Source organism: Vipera ursinii (genome assembly GCF_947247035.1).
Source record: "Vipera ursinii genome assembly, chromosome: 1".
NCBI lineage: Eukaryota > Metazoa > Chordata > Lepidosauria > Squamata > Viperidae > Vipera > Vipera ursinii.
The window spans coordinates 306,427,998-306,450,680 of NC_139512.1; the positions used below are offsets into that span (position 1 = coordinate 306,427,998).

General features: G+C 35.5%; 1 protein-coding gene across 4 annotated transcripts in view; it reads right to left on the reverse strand.

The window, feature by feature from the left end:
* The window catches only part of MARK1 (microtubule affinity regulating kinase 1), a 62,932-nt gene that overhangs the window by 20,528 nt on the left and 19,721 nt on the right, over positions 1 to 22,683 (reverse strand). For 3 of the 4 annotated variants that reach the window (XM_083371716.1, XM_083371715.1, XM_083371717.1), the window contains exons 2-10: positions 13,446 to 13,649; positions 12,589 to 12,642; positions 10,303 to 10,351; positions 8,281 to 8,346; positions 6,948 to 7,018; positions 5,118 to 5,174; positions 2,771 to 3,007; positions 2,561 to 2,680; positions 618 to 717 (exon numbers count right to left, since the gene is read on the reverse strand). In XM_083371716.1, coding sequence (XP_083227842.1) covers positions 618 to 717; positions 2,561 to 2,680; positions 2,771 to 3,007; positions 5,118 to 5,174; positions 6,948 to 7,018; positions 8,281 to 8,346; positions 10,303 to 10,351; positions 12,589 to 12,642; positions 13,446 to 13,649 — 958 coding nt within the window. Of the gene's footprint in view, positions 1 to 617; positions 718 to 2,560; positions 2,681 to 2,770; positions 3,008 to 5,117; positions 5,175 to 5,484; positions 5,567 to 6,947; positions 7,019 to 8,280; positions 8,347 to 10,302; positions 10,352 to 12,588; positions 12,643 to 13,445; positions 13,650 to 22,683 lie in introns of those variants that run through there. The other variant, XR_014493571.1, reaches the window with a different exon arrangement.

Here is a 22,683-nt window from a genome sequence, read left to right on the forward strand (position 1 = left end):
GTTTTCATCCATAACAGTAATAATTCTGGGGACAGAACTAATTATATATAATTTTCTATTTTCTATGTTATTTATTTAAAATATTTGTACTTTTCATTGAGTTGTCCAGCAACATGTTTCAGAACTCCACAGATCACAACTCTCTTTAAAAATATCTAACCAGTCAGCTAATTCATAATTTCTCCACATTCTATGAAATGTATTGCCAAACCTAAGTCTTCATAGAGTTAAGAACTATAAAAGATAGAAAAGAAAATGAAAGAAGAGATATTGATGTTTAGTGTCCTCTGTATCATGGATCCTAGCCAAAATTTATACTTCTTTTTTAGCACAAAGTATAGCTGAACACAGAAGTATTTCTCCCCAAATTGCCATTCAAGATCAGATTTCAAATATGCCTTTACCACTGCAGTAAGAAAGGTAAATGCCAATCATGTTTTCTATGAAAAGTGAGTGGAGGATGAATAATTTGGAGTAAAAAAGGTGTTCTGGAGACTCAAGCAAGACATATGAATTAACTCCAATCATATCAGATTTGTAATCAGATAGCACAGAAATACTGTAAGTAATTCTTGGAAAACCTAAAAAGCAATGAACAGATAGATTAAAAATGTTACCTATTCGTTTAGTGTCATTAAAATCTGGTTCAGGTTCAGTGTATGGCTTTAATTCTTCTTCTTCATGACCGACATTCATCCACCGGTCCTTCATAATTTGCTTGAAAATAAACAAAATTGAAAAATGGAATTATACTGAATTATACAGAGGGGGAGGTATTGGAACTTCATTAAATGAAACAAGATTCATGTTATTTAAATATATAGTTTAAAAGTAGCCATAAAATAATTAATTCTATGCCCATTTAAAATCATAAAGGCACTATCTTTTACAATGGTTGAAAAGACAAAACCACTCCTTAGGTCCAAAGTTATGTCAGCCATATAATATGTACAAACAAATTTCTGAACAAAAGATGAACCTCAATGATGGAGGCATACTTTCCATCCAAAAAAGGATCCTATCCCAAAACCTACAAAACCACTGTAAGATACTAAACTACTGTACAACACAATACTAAAAAGGTCCATTGTATACAGAGATTCTCAGTCATTCAGGATATGATTGGCCCAAAAGTGCTTTTTCCAAAAACAACTGTACTTTCTTTGTTTTTCCTTGAAGAGGTTTTGTTCCTCATCCAAGAAGCTCCTTCAGTTCTGATTGAATGGTGGGGAATCGAAGGATGTATATTCCTTGCAATGAGGTTCTCTGGTGGTTAGCACTTTTTCTGAGAATTGTTGAGGTCCTCAATGACTGTCAGAAAGAGTGCTAATGACCAGAGCAACTCACTGCAAGGAATATAAATCCTTCCATTCCTTACCATTCAATCAGAATTGAAGAAGCCTCTTGGATGAGAAGCAAAACGTCTTCAAAGAAAGTACAGTTCCCTCCTGGAAAAGCACCTTTGGGAAAAACAGGCCCAATGTTTTATTTAAAATTAGTCAGCTTTTAAAGTTCCTAATTAACTAGCCAAAAATATAACTGCAACCCACTACTTCTTTAGACTATTCTGAATTGAAAAGTTTTAATTGTAACAGAAATATTAATAGTGGTAGACCAAGAATAAAGTCTTTTAACATTCCAAAATTATACTGAAAAATTAGAAAACTTCAAGATATTAAGATATTAAACAATGGTTTAATTTGTTTTGAAAATATGTAATTTATCCTGGAAAAGGCAATATTTCAACTGATAAAAGGATGAAGCAATATACAGTACTTTGATAGAGATTTGTGATATTTTACAATAATTCGTATTTGATAATTAGAAATAAATAATCCTCTCTTAAGCCTGTATTCTAGTAACTAATGTGAGCCATGCTGTCTCTAATACAAGAGTAACCAGTGACTACTAGACATTATTTTCCTTAATAAAAGTAACATTTTTGTAAAAAAAATAATTGAGTTTAGTATAAATTTTAAAAAATTATTTTTGTCTAACAAATTCACTAACATACTGCAATCATACTCATAGTTACAAGACCATTAGAACTCAGTGGACCTATCTTGATAAATCTATTTCACAACTTAAACAATTCTATCATACACAACTGTTCTCCATTATGAATATATTTATCCCAAACCTTTTAAGTCTGATGACATACAGTACTGTGTTTTAAAGCAGGCCTTTCTAAATTGCAGCCATATACGTTCAGAAGTCAGAACTTCTCCAAAAGTTGCCATTCACTGCAATTTTTATTGTGAGTCAAAGAAGAAATTATTAACTATATGAAGAATAGTTATATTAGAAATATTTAATTAATGCAATCTGTAATTATGTTTAAGCTAATTAAATCCAATTTAATTACTATGCTCATTCCATCCATGTTTTGGAGTACAACCTCCCTAATATTACTTAAAGACCAAGCATGGCTTTGGCACAAAAGGCTAATACATTTATATTAGGGTCTCAGGGAAAATTATAGCAATAGTTTTCCCCCCCTGGGGTCTAACCTATTCCACTGAATTCGGTTAATAAACAAGAAAATATTCAGAGAACTTACTTCTAAGCTCCCTCTCTTAATTGGATTCAACACAAGTAGTTTTTTCAGTAGATTTTCACAGTCTGTGGACATATAGAATGGTATGCGGTACTTTCCACGCAATACACGTTCTCGCAATTCCTTTTGAAAGCCAAGCAAAGAAAATAAATCAAATACTAAGGCAAAAAAATTCAAAAACTAAATTTTAGTCTTTTCAGATATTATTGCTACCTTTAGATTCTGACCATCAAAAGGCAATGATCCACTGACAAGAGTGTAAAGAATGACTCCAAGACTCCAAACATCTACTTCTGGGCCATCATATTTCTTTCCCTGAAAGAGTTCTGGGGCAGCATATGGGGGGCTTCCACAAAAAGTGTCCAGTTTGTTGCCTACAATAAATTCATTGCTAAAACCAAAATCTGCAATTTTAATGTTCATGTCTCCATCAAGAAGAAGGTTTTCTGCCTGTAAAGGAGGAAAAAAATCAAATACTTAGCCGCGTTTAAAAGGTTTTTTATACCATCAATAGTAGAAGAACTATTTAATCTAAAGAACTGTGTGTTCTATGAGAATATAAAACATTTAGAATGTCAAATGTCTATCCTTCAAATAATACATTCAATTACGTGCTGTTTTTTCCTCTTTTCTGGTATCTCTAAGCTGCCAACTTGATTGCAACCTTATATCAAACTGACATCAGTGAGATTTGTGAAAAGTATAACACTTAATAGCCTTTCCTTTTTTCAAAATTACTATTGTGCACTCTAGACAAATAGCAAAAGCACTTAGACTTATATACAGCTTCATAGTGCTTTTCAGTACTCTCTAAGCAGTTTAGAGAGTCAGCATATAGTTGAATGAAAACATAAACCAAAATAAAGTAGTGCAGTATTTAGAAACAAGAATAAAGATCAGTATTTTTGTTCTCCCCATTTCTACTGACTGAAGGACACATGTACACACATAAGAAAAACACACGTCTGAATTTTCTTTTGAAGATTTATACCATGTAAGACCTATTAGTTTCAAATGTTTGCTTCTTTTACTATTAAAAGTATGCACTCTTCTAATGTGATGTTTTCTAAATTAAATATTTCAATTATTCAATTAGTGCACGATATTTATTAGATTGCTTTTTTTGCTTCAGTGACTGTTCAAAGTTACAATGGCACAGGAGAAAGTGACTTATGACTGTTTTTCACAATCATCACAGCATTGCAGCATTCCCATGGTCACGTGATCAAACTTCAAATCTTGGCAACTGATTCATATTTATGACAGTTGCAGTGTTCTGGGTTCATAAGATCATCCAAAGATGACCTTCTTACAAACAAAGTCAACGGGAAAACCAGATTCACTTAACAAATGTTACTAACTTAACAACTGTGGCAAGAAAGGTCATAATATGGGGCAAAACTCACTTAACAAATGTCTGCTTAGCAACAGAAATTTTGGGCTCAATTGTGGTGGTAAGTCAAGGACTATCTGTAGATCGGGGTAAAAGGAAGCTCGTAGCTGATACGTGCAAAGACTTAAGATTCTTTTCAGTTTAAGGGAGAGATGAACTTCAGAGCAACTTTTTTGGAATTACTTGAAGAAGACACACAGACAAAAGGAGACAGAAGACTGAGCTACCAGATATTATAAAATGTTACACTGAGAAATGAATAAACTCCAAAGGAAAAATATTATGTCAGACAAAGAGGAACCTGGACATATAACCTTGCATCTACATTCTTGCAATGTGTAGTACACAGATTTGCCTTTCAAAATAGTGTAGAATGGTACTCTGAGTGTCAGATTAATTTTATTCCCCATCAACTCTACCAACTGCCTCTTTACCTGTACATTTCAGTGGACTTAAGGCTCTAAATAGGTCAGAGCCTGAGTTTTTGTTGCACCTAAACTGTAATATGCTAGGACAGAGCTCTGCTTGCGATACTGCTGATAGGAAACATCCACAAGTCATTGCTCAAGTGAAGACATGTAAAAAGGGATATACGAGAAATAGAAACTAAACTAATATACAGTAGTGGCTTAGTCAGATCATGGAGGACTGCCTAAACAGTTGGCTTTCTGCTGTATACGATTGCATTTCCACATACATAATATTAAACAATGACCTAAATAAATAAAAGACATGGATAAGACCTTTAACTATAAGAAGCTATTTCAGTGACAGTGAAAGAGGGACTTGGGAGGCGTAAAAATTAATATAACAAAAGTGCACATGCAGAAACTAAACACAGGTTTGTGCCCAGAATTAAAAACCGCATGAAATGCACCCCTACTATAAGCAAGAAAGGGACATTATATTACCCTTACAGATTAAATACAGGAAAACAAACTTTTCTTTAAAATCAGCATTAAATCTGTTACATATAACATATATACATTCAAATAATAAATATTACTTTCTAAAAGATGTAAGATGAAGATGAAGACCATTTGGAAAATCCAAATCTAACTCTAAAATCTAAATCTAGTTCATAAATCTAGCTCTAAAATCTTGTTCACAAATTTATTTGTTTTGTTCTATCAAAGTTTCAGTGCTTAAAGAGAAACATTAACATACCTTGAGATCACGATGAACAATGCACTTTTGATGACAGTACTGCACAGCAGACACAATCTGAAATATTGTTGTCTTTATTAGTAAAATAATACATAAAGACAATCCTAACAATAATTGTATCTGTATGGTTGCAAGGCATTCAAATTAATCTGCAATATTAATTTGTTTAATATTAATTAATTATCTGCAATAATCTGTTTACAATATGTCTATACATATTGTATATATAATGTCAACTGTGATAGGAGGCTGGTAGGAAAAATAAAAATGGCTTATTAATCATTTAATGGTTTCATTCAGTTATCAACTTTTGCAATTGTGGCTTTCTAATATTGGATTGCTTTATCAAATCACAATTAACATTAACCTTAGAGCTGGCTTGGGCAACACAGAAGCTGCAGGTCAGTACAATGATTCCTCATCCAGATACCCATCATGGTTAACGAGTTCTAGGCAGAGAAGAGGTTTTAGTCAGTGGCTTTTTATATCATAATGATTCAGATTCAATTATTTTAGTTCTTGCTAGTTCCCATGTTTTGGAATGCAATACTTCAACTAGAATTATTATGCCTTATTAGTTTTTGAAATTCAAATCCTGTCAATGTATTTTCTAGATTAAAACTAAAATTTTAATATTTCAATCATTATGCTCATACTTTAATGCAGTTAAACAACAGACAGAGGGGCTGAAACCTCTTCTTTGCTCTAGACTCAAGCATAGGAATGCAATGAATTGCCACTGAAGGCAGAGAATGATCTTTTTGTACAACTGTAGCTTTCCTACAGGAGGTTACAAGATACACTGAAAACTAGACAAGCATAATTTGTATAATACTTTAAAGCAAGTATTTCAACCAGCCTCAGGTCAGTCCAAAGAGATGTAAAGACGCAAGAGATTTTCCCCAAAATCTCAAGGTCAAAAATACACTCCTCCCATTCAAGTGTTAATATTTTTTATTGTTATCCACATAAATGCATCTACATCCACATCCACATCCATTCTTGTCTGGCACTTAATGTCATCCACATTATGTGCTAGCCATACATACAATTACCAAGTCACTATGAACTACGTTAAAATGTTGATTAGGAAAGGCATACTTGAGAGCCAACTGCAGGAAGCTGCCAAAGATTCACTGACCCCTAGAAGCCATTCCTGATTTGATTTTTCCTGTGCCAAACTGGCTGTTTGAGAAAGTCCTCATTCTGCTACCATGTGTACTGCATTGATACTCAGGGCCTACCTTTTATAAAACATTTGATTTTATTGCATTTTTGAGGATGAATCATTTATCCATATGGAAAAGTCACACACTCTCTGAAGACTGAGGTTGGATGGAGCAGGAGTTTAGCAGTGGGTAAATTAAATTAAATTACAAAACTGAGAAAGACTCAATGGCAACATAAAAAGTGGATCTGCCACTCAAGAACGTTAGGAACAGGGTTCACAGGTTGGATGAGGAGAGTAGGGTAGAAAAAAGAGTTGATACCATAGCATGTAAGCATGCTAACAAACATACCTTGATCCCTTTTTGTTTCTACTTCTTTTATAAATATAATTTATTAAATTATAATATCTATTCATTTTCAAAGGTTTTCAAAATTCACAGCATAATAAAAAATGGCAAAAATTTTAAAGAGATAAATTCATTTCTTGTTTATTAGATGTTTTTCAAACCTGCAACACATTAATATTACTTTAAAGATAAGCCAATCCAAAAGTTCTTTTTGTAAAATTTTTAAAATTAATTTTACTATCTGAAATTCCATTTGGAAACTAAAAACCAAACATATTTTTATTTGAAAGTATGTATTTTTTTTATTTCATACCTGTCTAAATTTTGCACGGGCCTCTTTCTCTTTCATTCTTCCATGTGCAACCAAGTAGTCAAATACTTCTCCTAAAATAAAATTTAACATTGTCACACCGTATAATAATGACCGAAAAATGTCTTCTGTACTTTTAAGTTTCAGACATAGTTAAATTGTCCATAAAACATAATACTTTTTCATTTTATATTGATTCATAGAGAAAACCATGTGTCTGCTTCCTATAATAAAATGAAATTTGTATTCAGATTATATTTTGTTGGAATCTATATTTCTTATGAACAAATGGTAATGGTCAACAAATTGATCTTTAGTACTACTAATTGTATCATTTTTTAAGAAGAATGCTTCAATGAAAAAAAGTCTCAACCTTCAAATATGTGCATGAAATTCCTTTGTTGGTAATTTAATTAGCTGCCTACCTGTCTACATATAAAATGGTCAATTTGCATGGCTTAATACTTTCTAAGTAGTGAAGCAAAAAGAAAAAAAGAAATGCTTGGTAGATTTGAATGCTCACTAGGACAGAAAGGCAGACTATGTAAATCAAATAAATATAGGTAGTTCTTGACTTACAACTGGTCATTTAACAATCATTGTGGAGTTACAATAGTCTCAGAAAGGATAATTTACAACTCCTAAAGCACTTCCTGCTCTTGTAAAATGTCACATTCACACATACACTCATGGTCACATGCTTATATTTTGGGTGCTTGGCAACCGGCTCACATTTATGACTGGTTGCAGGTCCCACTATAAAAATGGTTGTAAATTGGGTCCAGTTACATGAGTCCCTCACTTGACCATCATCCTGACTTACATCAAAATTCCAGTCTCAATTGTGGTTATAAGTCAAGGACTACCTGTAGACAAATAAGCAACAAGCATGACATATCCAATTCAATTTTGCTGACATCCAACAGATGTCAGCAAAAAAAAATGTAGATAGAAGTTCACATGGCAATACTTTCTCCAACAAAGAAATATTCTGATATGTTAAAAATCATATTTGATATCATACTGAAGGGAGAAGGTAAGGAGAGTATTCTTCCCCCTCATAAACTAAATATATGTAGGAATAACGTTTTTTGTGAAGATTCTTTATCAGAGGGGGCCTCAGTTAAAGCCTGAAATGGGATTCATTACATTATCTATAGAAAACTAGGTTGTAGCTCAGCTTGTTTCTAAGAGACACAAAGCATAAAACAACCTCCATCAACAATAGCCAAAAAAATAGTAACTTCCAGTAAGCTCAAAAAAAATTCACAATTCTCCATCCCCACTAACATCTGCATTACAAATTCCACACATTAGAAGTAGAACATTAACTTACCTCCACTAGCATATTCCATTATTAAATATAAAGTTTTCTCTGTTTCAATAACTTCAAATAGTTTAACTGCAAGATAAAAATGGCAATACATTGCCTAACCATAAGCAACCAAGAATATTTGAAAACAAAATTAAATACTTCATTTCTAAATTGACGTGTCTTATCCACATCACATATATGAAGAAATGCATGCTGAAATCATAGTTTAGTTCTACAGATATGGCTCTTGCAATCAAAACCATTTACTATTCTGCTAGAACTAGTTTGGATTAGAATGGTTCCTGTTTGGATTACCTGAAGAAGACAAGTTTCCCAAATGAGGTAGCAGAACTGTTAAGAACCAAAATGACAATGCCCTGGAATATATCACCAAAATGACTATGATGATGGAAGAGTTTAAGCTGACAAGACTTTAGCATCCTGGAAACCTGCTTATTCTGATGAAAGCAGGAGCTGAAGGTCCGTATCCTTTATGCAACAATGTGGGTACCGTCTATGAAACAAGCCCTCTGGTCAATTCAGAAACAATAACTTGTCTCTCAAACAATATTGTTCTATCTCTTACTAGCCAGAAGAATTGTCATCACTTTAAAGTTGAGAAAAACTAAACCAGAAAGGGAAAGTTACACACTTTCATTATGAAGGGTTATTAATTTTGACTAAAACAAATATTCAAAGTCCATTTTGATAATGCCACTATCACATTTTCATAAATTAATGATAAATAATAGTATTTATAAAAGGGACACGGTGGCTCAGTGGGTTAGGATGCTGAGCTTGTCGATCAGAAGGTCGGCAGTTTGGCGGGTCGAATCCCGAGTGCCGCGTAGCAGAGTGAGCGCCTGTTACTTGCCCCAGCTTCTGCCAACCTAGCAGTTCAAAAGCACGTAAAAATGCAAGTAGAAAAATAGGGACCACTACGGTGGGAAGGTAGCAGCGTTCCGTGCGCCTTTGGTGTCTAGTCATGCCGGCCACATGACCACGGAGACGTCCTCGGACAAGCGCTAGCTCTTCGGCTTTGAAACAGAGATGAGCACAGGCCCCTAGAATCAGAAACGACTAGCACGCATGTGCGGGGGAACCTTTACCTTTACCTTAATAGTATTTATAGAGTGCATATAAAGATTCAAAGCACATTGCATGCATTATTTCGCTGTAATCCTTGTAGCAATCCTAGAAAGTAAGCTATAGGAATGTATTATCTTTGCTGTGTATTTATGGCTGGGTGAGGAACACTGAATCTGAGAAAATGGCTTCCTAAAGTTGCTAAGTGAATTCACAGCAGCAAAATTTGAACCAGGAATTCCTGATACACAGCTTACTATATTATTTTAACTACGATGCTAATCAGCCCAGAATTACAATCCTGATTATAGATGTTTTCACAATGAGAATTTGAATTACAATTCTGTAATCAGTTTCTTTTCAGTGCTCAGCAGAGAGAAACTTTCAAGGCCAAAAGTGGCAGAACGTAGACTAGGGCCAAACTTTTACACTTATGTTTCTAAATTGGTATGCTGGATATTAAGACTTTGCCAATTACATTGGCAAGAAGACATTTTTTGAAGGCAAAAAGCTGGGAGAGAGAAGCAAGCATTGGAATCACACATATATAACAAAAACTGCCTGTTTCTAAAAAATAGGGCTTCTTTCAAGGAAATAATCTAGCAGCCCTTAATATGTAATGACATAAAAGGTTGATTATTTAAGGGAATTCCAAAACTGGATTTTTAGACTGTTCTGCCATGGCAAAGCTGGAAAACCAATTAGAAAATTCACTGCCTGTGCAGAAATTAAACTATCTGCATCCTAACTATTTATATTCTTACAATTAAGTAGTTATTTTCCAGAAGAATTATTATGCTTGCTTTACTTAGGAAAGCATGAATTCTTTACAAGCCAAAAACAATATTTATTAAAAATCTAAAAATTGTGTACAATTTTTTTCCAAAGATTTTCCAAAGTTCAAATATAATTTATAAAAAATAAATTGAATGTAGAAGAAAAATATAAGATTCCTACCTATATTTGGATGATTCAGTATTTTCATTATTCGTACTTCTCGAAACAGCTGTTAAAAAAAATGTAGCTGAATAATGTTTATATAACTTTAATAAAATGTAATTAAAATTAAATCAAAAGAATTTAGGAGTTTGGTTTAAAACTTAGTATACTACTGCAATAGGAAGTTGTGTTTATAAATCAGCTGTGTTATTCTCAGTGCAATCAACTGGATTTACCTTTAATGATCTCTAACTTTTCACACTGATTTCAGTGGACTCAGCTTTACTGTCAATATCCTTTCAGTTCTGAGTTCTAATTAATGCAAATATATATGGCTTTCTAACATTTCCTGCCACATTCAGCTACTATCTGAGGTTTAACAGGGAACTGATCTAATCAGTTTTTCAGATTGGTTACACCATTCATATGAAAAACACAATAATAAGAATATCAAGAGAAAGAAATGAAGAAATGTTTTTTTAGGCTACACAAAATTATCATTTCTTGCAGAAACATTTCAAATCAACAGTATAGCAGTACCACAAATCAACAAAGCAAGATTAATATTGTGCAAATATAAATTAACATGGAAACAGTTTGGTGACAATAAACAGTTGAAACATTGAATTTTTAAGTTTTTTTTTAAAGCCCATTGATATTATCTCACCAGTTCAAGGAACAGGTAAAAAGCATTTATTTATGCTAGTTTAATAAAAGGTTAATTTAGATAAAACAAGGGGATTTTACTATATATCTGAGGGAACACCTGCTGTCGTCCTGTGCGCTCCCACAGGGAGGGTCTTCTCAGGGTACCGCCGGTAAAAGATTGCCGGCGGACAATACCCAGGGGGAGGGCCTTCTCTGTGGGTGCGCCGGCCCTTTGGAACCAGCTTCCTGTAGAGCTTAGGACTGCCCCTGACCTTCACTCATTCTGCCGGGACCTGAAGACCTGGCTCTTTGAGCTTTCTGGACTGGACTGAGAGTATTAACTGGGGTTTTAATTGTATTCTAATTGGGGTTTTTATGCCAAGGTTAATGTAATTATTTTAATTGTTTTTAATTTTTGTAATTTGCTGTATTGTTTTTAAAAACTTTGTGAACTGCCCTGAGTCCTACGGGAGAAGGGTGGTATATAAGTCTAATAAAATAAAATAAAGAAAGAAATAAAGAAATATGATTGATCTTCATACGATCAGCAGACATGGCAAACATGCCCATAAAAATCATCAAGCAAATGTATTCAAATGGTTGCAGTACACTATATAGCAGTTTACTACTCAGAAGCTATTTCAAACCACATTTTGAAAAATACTTGTCATGGTTATATTTAGATTTGATAGCTCACTTCCAACCTAATAGTGGCCTAGCTAAATATTAGAATGACAAGACAATATTTCTGACAATAGCTGTATTTTTAAAGTAACTATTTTCGTTATAAAAGAAGTTGTACACTAGATCAACATTTTGAGACTGACATTATTCACAGTCTACATCAGCAAAGCATCAACTTTCAATTAAATTTCTTGTCAAATGTACCTTAGCAAGCAGACCATTAAAAACTCTTTTGGAATAATATCTTATTACACTTTTTAAAAATTAGAGAGCCAATTTTATCTAGTGATTAAGGTACCAGGCTAGAAAGCATGAGACTGTGAATTCTAGCACGGCCTTAGCCATGAAAGTAAACTGGGTGACTCTGGGCCAGTCACTCTGTCTCAGCCCAACCCACCTCACAAAGCTGATGACATGCCTTGGCCCTCAGATCAGCCTGTTGTTAAGTTACTCAACAGAAGCAGAGAAAATTCTCCAAAACAGTTCAGTATTAGAAGGTAAGTATCAAGAACAGCAAATTAAGATCACACTTAAGTTCTAGGCTGGAGGATTTATTGCTCAAGCCTATACACAAGAATCTAATCAAATAAAAGTCAGTAATAAACTGGGGCTACATAAGTGTTCATGTAACTCCAGGGGAACTGGACTTGGAAGATTTGTGGACATGTAATAATTCTAAGCTGAGTCCTCTTTTGACTCCCCCACCCTGGCACTGCCTCTTTTTCTTCTATTACCATCTATTCCCATATTAAATCAGGATGAATTGTAGCTGTCATTCTCAACCTAATCTACAAGCAACTCAAGCATACTACTATTCTCAGTGTTTTTCAGTTATCTTGTATGAAGAAAGAAAGAAAGAAAGAAAGAAAGAAAGAAAGAAAGAAAGAAAGGAAAAGAAAAGAAAAGAAAAGAAAAGAGAAGAGGATGGACTCTTGAATCCAAAATGATAATGTATTATGACAGGAACATTACCTTTTGTAGACTGGTAGGATTTAACTGGGTTTTGTCTATAATTTTGACAGCAACCTAAGGATGGAAAGACAAAAAATAACTTTTTTTAACTAAACAAACTTTTTAGAATATGTAAGAATTGTTTATTTTAGGCAGAAACTAATGCCATTCAGATATAATTCTTAATTATCAAATTGTATATTCTTTCAATAATGAGCCACAATACTACTAGAGAGAGATAATAGAGAAAGCACACCTACAGAATACACATACAGGTAAAATCTTGACATACGATCACAACTGAGCCCAAAATTAATGTCGCTAAGCAAGGCATTTGTTAAATGAGTTTTGCCCCATTTTACAATCTTGGTTGCCATAGTTGTTAAGTGAATCACTGCAACTGTTAAGTTATAATACTAATTTAAGTGAATGTGACTTCCCCATTAACTTTGCTTGTCAGAAGGCTGCAAAAGGTGATTGTATTATATGTCTTGAATATTTTCAACTTCTTTTTCTCCTGGGTGAGATTATTTCTAATTAAGAACTTAGAAATCTCATCAGGAAAAGAGGGATATGTAAGCCAAGAGGGGAATTCTTTCTCTTTCACACCCACACTATACTTTAAAATTTTTCATGCGCTGTTTTACAAAAATATAGTGATAGACCAAAATCTTCCCACAGAGCTGCTGGCATTATATGTCTTATGGTACTAACAAAGCTGCCACACCTCAGGAACAAAGTTCAAGTATATGTACTGCAGACAGCTAAAAAGAAAAAAACACCCTTATATGCTGGATTTTATTTTCAACAATGAAAATATTGCACACATATTTTGCAAATAAAACAATAGTTATCAAGCCTAGCCTAAAGAAACTTACCTCTCTACCTGTAAGAACATGTCTAGCCAGCTTAACTTTAGCAAAATTTCCTTTTCCTATTGTTTTTAATAAGCGATAGTTCCCAATGTGAGGATGCTCTTCATTTACAGATGTGATTGAGTTTCTACAACGTGGTATATTCTGTCGACTACTTGATTTTGTGGGTTGGATATGAGATTCAGAATATCCATCAGCAGAAGTGTGCTACAAGATTAAAAACAACAAGAATCACTACTTTAAACTGTATAGGGTTTATGAATTCCAAAATAGGTAAAGGGAAAAGAAAAACTGGAAAATTGTGAGAGCAAATCAGTATAAAGGAGTTCAATTTTTTTAAAAAAGTTTCTATATAATCATTTATTTTGTAAATATTTCATTACTACTATTACTTTCATTACTATGGTTAAGGAAATTAAATAATGTGCAAATGGCATGCTTTCCTTTCTTAGTGTTTTTCTTTATTAAACTGAAACTTGGACATTTCAGTTCAGAATTGAACTAATATCTAATTTTCAATTAAATAATCCTTGAATCCTTTCTATTACCAAAGAAATTACAAGATATTAAAGGAGAGAAGTCAGAGAACAATGTGGAAAAGTATAAAAACATTTTTGTATACATATCTCTTTTAAATGTTTTAACACATTTAATAATTACTTATTTTAAGTTACAAAGAAAATTATAAGCCATATTACAATACCTGTTTAATTACACAATAGTTTAGCAAATATAACAGAATTAATAACTAAAAAGCACATACAGATATTAGACTAAGTTTACTGCTATTACAATAGTCTACTGATTATGTATTAAATATTAAAGTTTATGTTTTAATGGAAATGTCTACCATAACAGGAAAGAATGCATTTGTCTTCTCACCAAATGCTATATATCTAGTTTACATTGTGCATTTTTATAAATTAAGTTTATAAAAATACATAATTGTGATATAAATTCATTTTATCTTGAACCTACACTGAATATAGCACAATAGCCAACTCACTGTTTGATTTGGTTATTAGTTAAAAATATCTCAACTCTATATAGGACAATATAATATATTATAGGCATGAAAAATCTTTGTTTAGAAGGCAAGCAGATGAGGCTATTACTACCCTTTTGAATGTTGGGGTTGTATAGATATCCAAGCATTTGGATTCTACCACATAATTCTTGTGACCTCTCGCCTTGACTACTGCAACGCTCTCTACATGGGGCTGCCCTTGAGAGCCACTCGGAAGCTTCAGCTGGTGCAGAGTGCAGCTGCACGGACACTTTTGGGGGCTTCCCGATACTCCCATATCACACCTCTCCTCCGTGAGCTGCACTGGCTTCCAGTTGCCTTCCGAGTGAAATTCAAGGTGCTAGTGATGACATACAAAGCCCTACATGGCATGGGTCCGGATTACCTACGGGAGCACCTACTGCCAGCGTCAACACCCCTCCGTCCTGTGCGCTCCCACAGAGAGGGCCTCCTCAGGGTGCCACCGGTCAGAGAATGCCGGCTGGTGGCCCCCAGGGGGAGAGCATTCTCAGTGGGTGCGCCAACACTCTGGAACTGCTTGCCTGCCGAAATCCGGATGGCCCCCGACCTTCGCACCTTCCGGCGTGACTTAAAAACCTACCTATTCCAGCAAGCCGGCCTGGCCTGATAGATTTTGGGGTTTCATTTGTTTTTACTATTGTTTTACTGTATAGTTATCTTGCTCTGTACACCGCCCCGAGTCCCTCGGGAGAAGGGTGGTATATAAAAACAAACAAATAAATAAATAAATAAATAATTCGTCAATCCACAGTTTTGATTGTAAAGAGAGAAATTTCTAGTACCATAATTTTGCAAACTTTTCTTTTTCAATAAGTTTATTTTATTCACAATACTGAAATACAAACAATACAAAAACAAAGCAAAACTAAATAAGATCTTAAAAATTGTGCATTACTTGTCCTCCCTAGTTGAATACTGTTAAATATATTTCAAGAATATATTTAACTTGCAAAACAGGCCCACAGTTTAGGAACTTCTATAATTCTGTTTACCCAACCTGGCATCTATCTATTACATATATTAAAAACAAACATAGTTAAAGGTAAAGCCAACAGCAAAGTTGAACTTCAAAGTCCTCTGTTAAGAATCTATTATTATATTTAATTTGCAGAAAGTAAACAACAGTTTCCAACACACCATAAACCACCATAATCATTATCTCTGGTCTGTCCAGGATCAAATATTCTTGATTGATTCTTAATGATACAACTTTTCCTTATTTTGCAAACTTGAGTAAGAATGTAGTTATTAATTCTTTGGAAAAAAAATTCTGACTGCAATAATGAATGGTGCACATTGATACGGTTGTATTAAATTAACTTTGCCTGAAGACTTTGAAAATAGAACGCATTTTGGATGGTGACAAATAGTAGTAAAAGTTTGGGTTATTTTTATACAATTAGATATTTGATCATGCTATTTATGAACACAGCTGATGTGACTCTTTCCCCTCAAAGTGGATATACAAAAGCTTATGTATCATTTTTCGGCAACAGCTAAAAATGTACAATGTAATAGCAAACATATTAATAATGTGTATATATAGCAAAGTGAAAAAGTTTTAACTATTATTTTATTCCTGGATTTTAGTGTGGAAAGACAAAACATCAGGCTCATGTGCTACCTCTTCTCTCAAACTCCTCTTGCCTACTTCAGAAAAATAACTGCAAAAAATAGCTAGGGAATAACTACCGGTAGTATTTTATTAGCTCAGCCTGTATTGGATATAAAGTACCTAGAGAGTAAAAATCTTTGCATTATTTGTTCAATGCCGATTTATTAAAATGTTTTCTTATACATGGGCTGCTCTTGATATGACATAGAGGCAGCAGTTGATATAAAATATGTGACTCACAGATTGGCACACCAAAATGAAACATAGCAATAGTACTATCAAAAGCACTTAGACTTATATACTGCTTCATAGTGCTCTACAGCAGGGCGTTTCAACTTTTTCACCCATTGTACCACTTTTAGTATATGGCAACATCTGAGTACCACCAGTCGCCTAGCAAGCTGTCAAAAACTTGATGACCAAAAAAAAAAGAAAAGAAAAGAAAAAAGCGATGAAGTACAGGTAGTCCTTGACTTGCAACAGTTCGCTTAGTGACTGTTCGAAGTTACAATGGGACTGAAAAAAGTGCCCCTCAAGCCACAGCCGAGCAAGACACCTGCCTGCCCGCCCAGCGGCGCTCTTCCTCCTGTCCGAGGTTTTCATTGCTGCAAGCATTTCTGTTGAGGTTTGGCAGAGGTGGTGGTGGGGTGTTTGGTTTTTATTCCCCCCCCCCCCCGCTGGGTGGTTGCAGCAGGTTTTGGTCACTTCACATGACCCTGGGACACTGTGAGCATCATAAATATGAATCAGTTGCCAAGCATCTGAATGTAAATCACAAGACCCTGGAGATGCTGCAACATTCCAGCTGATTGGCGCTTCTTCTGGGCTCAGCAGAAGCGCCAGGATCAGCACTGAGCTCCAGCTGGATCCTGGTGCTGATCCTGGCGTTTCCGCTGAGCCCTGACAGCCCTGCAGCTCCAGCCATCTCTCGCTCAGGCTTGTGCGGTGCTACCAACGGTTCAGCTCATTCCCCTCCCCCGCTACCACTTTTCTAGGATGGTCGCGTGCCACATGCTAGGTGCCAATGTACCACAGGTGGTACCTGTACTACTGGTTGAAAAGCCCTGCTCTACAGTATTCTCTGGGCAGATTACAATGTCAGCATATTGCCCCCAACAATCTGGGCCCTCATTTTACCAATCTAGGAAGAATGGAAAGCTAAGTCAACCTTGAGCCCTTCAGGATCAAACTCAAGGCTGTGGACAGAGTTAGCTCTTTTTGATGTTTAATTGGTATTAATTACAGTACATTGGTGTAACACTGGTATTTAATTACAATAATGTCAAGTTCTCTAATGAACAAAAAAAGCTTGATTCTCATAAGCTTTTATTAATCAGATTTACTGCAAGGAAAAATGGATGAAGTTACATATCTTAGATACTGGATGCAGGCATTTATCAACTTAGGCTGGTGGCCCTTGTTGCCTTTGATCTTCTTTCTAACTTTCTGTTAAGTGAGAGTGAGCTATCCATTTAGGAGATATGGATAGAATGTCTATATATTCTTATTCTATAACGTTTTGCAAAAGTCCTTTCTTGCTTCTTCTCAGAAAACACAATTACAGTTAATTCCCAAATAGGAAACAATATGTTTTATTTTTTTAATCCCTAAACCATGGGTAAGCAATTTATCTTCATACTCTCTACAATTTAATTCAGAATATAAATATGGTTAAGGATCCAGGAAGTATAATCCAAAATATCAGAAGAGCAATAGTCCGAAGTAGTCTAAACCTAGCATACTTTAAAAGCTTTCTTGGTCTATGCTTCAATTTTTCCCCCAGAAGCTGCCTCATACCATGTAACCTCATTATATCACAGAGTAGTCTTTTAAATAATGATAAACACACAGTATGCAAATTTATCTACTTGCTCTGGTTTTCCCATCATTAACGTAGAACTTGTAAGTTTCCTCCATCTTGTCTGATAAAAAACAACTGCATTAATTTTCAGATCCATGCTCCTCATTGCATTATATGGTTTATCTCATACTTGCTGCAAAACTGGGTTCTCATTTAACTCCGTGGTGTCATATTCACAGAAAAGTACATTCACATCTCCAACCAAAACATCTCTAACAAAATTCATTATACACTTATCTGTAAAAACATTAAATATCCAAGGGGATATCATAGAAACTTGTCTTACTCCCTGTTCAATGTTGAATTATTCCCTAAATATCCATTTATTATCCCACATACTTTAATTTTAATCTATCTTCAACTCCAGAGTCACGCAAAGCATATAATTCAGGGCTACTTGCTTTATCAGTCATTTTTTGAAAATCAACAAGTGTTTCCATCCACTTCCTTATTTTCTTCATTGTTTTATTAAGCATTCTTTTTTCATGTTGCTATACAGACATCTGTTGCACTCTGCAGCATAAGCCTTTTCAATCTGTTCCAATCAGTTACAGTTGCAAGAAAAAGTATGTGAACCCTTTGGGATTACGTGGAGTTTTGCATGAATTGGCCATAAAATGCGCTCTAAACGTTATGTAAGTCACAACAATAGAAAAACACAGTCTGCTTAAAATAATACTACACAAACATTAGCTGTTGCCATGTTTTAATTGAACATAAGATGGAAACATTCACAGTGCAGGGTGGAAAAAGTATGTGAACCCCTAGCCTAATGACTTCTCCAAGAGCTAATTGGAGCCAGGAGTGAGCCAACCTTGACTCCAATCAGTGTGATGATATTGGATGTGTCGCTGACAGCTGTCCTGCCCTTTAAAAACACACACCTGTTTTGGGTTTACTGGTCTCAAGAAGCACTGTCTGATGTGAACCATGCCTCGCAAAAAAGAGCTCTCAGAAGACCTACAATCAAGAATTGTTGACTTGCATGAAACTGGAAAGGGTTACAAAAGTATCTCCAAAAGCCTTGATGTTCATGTGTCCACGGTAAGACAGACTGTCTACAAATGGAGAAAGTTTAGCACTGTTGCTACTCTCCCTAGGCGTGGTCGTCCTGTAAAAATGACTGCAAGAGCACAGCGCATAATGCTTAATGAGGTAAAGAAGAATCCTAGAGTGTCAGCTAAAGACCTACAGAAATCTCTGGCACATGCTAACATTTTTGTTGACACATCTACAATAAGGAAAACATTAAACAAGAATGGAGTACATGGGAGGACACCACGGAGGAAGCCATTGCTGTCCAAAAAAAATATTGCAGCACGTTTGAAGTTTGCAAAAGAGCACCTGTATGTTCCACAGCACTACTGGCAAAATATATTGTGGACAGATAAAACCAAAATTGAGTTGTTTGGGAAAAACACGCAACACTATGTGTGGAGAAAAAAAAGGCACAGCACACCAACATCAAAACCTCATCCCCACTATAAAACATGGCGGAGGGAGCATCATGGTTTGGGGCTGCTTTGCTGCCTCAGGGCCTGGACGGATTGTTGTCATTGATGGGAAAATGAATTCCAGAGTTTATCAGGACATTTTGCAGGAAAACATACGACCATCTGTCCGCCAACTGAAGCTCCGCAGAGGATGGGTGATGCAACAGGACAATGACCCAAAGCATACAAGTAATTCAACAAAACAATGGCTTCAACAGAACAGAATACGCCTTCTGGAGTGGCCCAGAGTCCTGACCTCAACCCGATTGAAATGCTGTGGCATGACCTTAAGAGAGCGATTCACACCAGACATCCCAAGAATATTGCTACACTGAAACAGTTTTGGAAAGAGGAGTGGTCCAAAATTACTCCAGATCGTTGTGCAGGTCTGATCTGCAACTACAGGAAACGTTTGGTTGAGGTGGTTGCTGCCAAAGGAGGGTCAACCAGTTATTAAGTCCAAAGGTTCACATACTTTTTCCACCCTGCACTGTGAATGTTTCCATCTTATGTTCAATTAAAACATGACAACAGCTAATGTTTGTGTAGTATTATTTTAAGCAGACTGTGTTTTTCTATTGCTGTGACTTACATGACGTTTAGAGCGCATTTTATGGCCAATTCATGCAAAACTCCACGTAATCCCAAAGGGTTCACATACTTTTTCTTGCAACTGTACTTCCACCTGCTCTTTCCCTATATATATTTTCCTTGCATTTTGTTGGGAGATTAACGTATCTTTTATCACTTTTTCATATTGGATTAACCTCTTCTTGTAGCTATTTTATTCTCATTCATTTCTTTTGATTAAGTTTCTTCTAAATCAATTTTTCCCAGATCCACTTCAAATACTAAGAATGGTCTGTCCAACATTCATAATCTTTCTTCATGATTTATATCCTTCACTAATTCTCTCGATGTTTCAACAAAATTATTAACTTAATAATCACTTTAGAACAATATGCATTTCTTTGCTATGTAAAAATATTGATAGACTTAAACTGTTTCTGAAATAGTTTTTTTCTAAGCAGAAACTTTCAACATAGTCAAAATTCTTGATGTCTAGTTTATTTATTCTTCATCTCATCTAATAGAACAACTTTATCACCTTGCCTTGGAATATAACATGCATTTATCGGCAACCAACAAATTCCTCTTTTCCTACACTTTTATAATGACATATGTAACTCCAATTCTTATTATCTAACAAGCATTTTAGCCTTTTCATTCATAATTATACCTTTATTCCACTTCCCTGTACTATGCATGGAAAAATCTGCAGATGTACAGATATTATATTCTTCCCTTCTTTTCTTGATTTCAGAAACACACAATGTATTTTATTTGTTTTCATTTCATTTGTTAATTCGTGCTATGTACCTTTTATTCATTTTAAATTCTAAATCACAATCTTCCATATGCTAGGACTGTCACCAGATGGACCACAGATATTGACCTTATTCATCACGGTTTTGATCATCTAGTTATCTTATTTAGTAAGATAACAAAGATATAAAGATTCAACCTTTTAGTACATTTTGTCCTGCATGCCTTAAGCACAAACAATGCAGAGTTTATCAAAAGCAAATTCACACAATTCTACGCAAACAGGTAATTCTAACAGAGGAATGCAAGTCAAGAAACTGTTGCCCAAACCCACCAAGAGATAAATGCAGCATACTAACATACGTACACTAAGAATATTCTGCTTGTTAGCTCCCCATTATTTTCTGTATGGGTTTTGAAAGGCATTTGTTTCTGACTGTACAATTTTCCTTCCAATTACATTACTCTCTTTATTTGCTTTTTGTTTTATTGTCTTAATTAGTATATTGCCTTCAGAGAACAGTTTTGAAAACTTGCCATAAAAAGCCTGGTAAACAAACAAACAAACTTCCTAAATAAGGAATTTTAGTCAACCAATACACTTATCTTTAAAGACACACCAGCATGTTTCTTCCCACTCTTATTCAGTTATGCCAGCCTTTCCCAAGGACTTCTTGTGTCATATTTCCTTCATCTGGAGGCTGCTCACAAATATTTTCCAAGGCAGAATACAATAATGAACACTACACTTAAAAAGCAAATCAGCCTATCTGCATGAAGCTTCTACACGTTTATCAATGTAGCCGCAGGCACATTTCACATACAAACTGCTATATCTAGAAATGGTGAAGCAAATCCTAGGGCCGTGGTGGCAAACCTGTGGCACGTGTGCCACAGGTGGCACGCAGAGCCCTTTCTGTTGGCACAAGCGCCGTCGCCCCAGTCCTAAGCCTTCAGCTGGGTTTTATAAAATGTTTTTGCTCCGGGTTTGTTGGCGATGTCCATTTTGCTCTCTGAGTTCATGCTGACCTAACCCTAACCCTAAGTGGAATTTTCCTCCAATGGCATTTTCCCATGTATTTTACCAGGAAACATAGATAGGGCAGCCTAGAAAAGTAAGTGGCCTCCTAACCATACCCAAGCACTCCAAGTTTGTTGGTGATGTCCATTTTGCTCTATAAGTTGATGGCGACCTAACCCTAACCCTAAGTGGAATTTTCCTCCAATGGGATTTTCCCATGTATTTTACCAGGAAACATAGATATGGCAGGATAGAAAAGTAAGTGCCCTCTTAAGCATACCCAAGTATTCCGAGTTGGTTGGCGATGTCCATTTTGCTCTCTGAGTTCATGGTGACCTAACCCTAAACCTAAGTCCATGGTGGCGAACCTATAGGACGCGTGCCACAGATGGCATGCAGAGCCCTCTCTGTGGGCACGCGCTCCATCGCCCCAGTCCTAGGCCTACAGCTGGGTTTTATAAAACCTTTTCGCTTTAGGCCTCCGCCGCCGTGTGCAAAAAAAAAAGGTTCAATCAATCAATCAATCAATCAATTTCAACTTCTCGCAGGGAAAAATAAGATCTTGGAAAGTTGGAATAATTGATTGAATGTTTTACCACCGCAGCCACACCCACCCAATGGTCCACGCCACTTGGCACCCAACGATACATAAGTGGGTTTTGGGTCACAGTTTGGGCACTCGGTCTCTAAAAGGTTCGCCATCATTGTCCTAGGGCAGGGGTAGGCAACCTCAGCTCTTTTATGACTCATGGACTTCAACTCCCAGAATTCCTGAGCCAGCATAGCTAGCATAGCCGGCTCAGGAATTCTGGGAGTTGAAGTCCATGAATCATAAAAGAGCCAAGGTTGCCTACCCGTCCTAGGGAATCCAATAAAT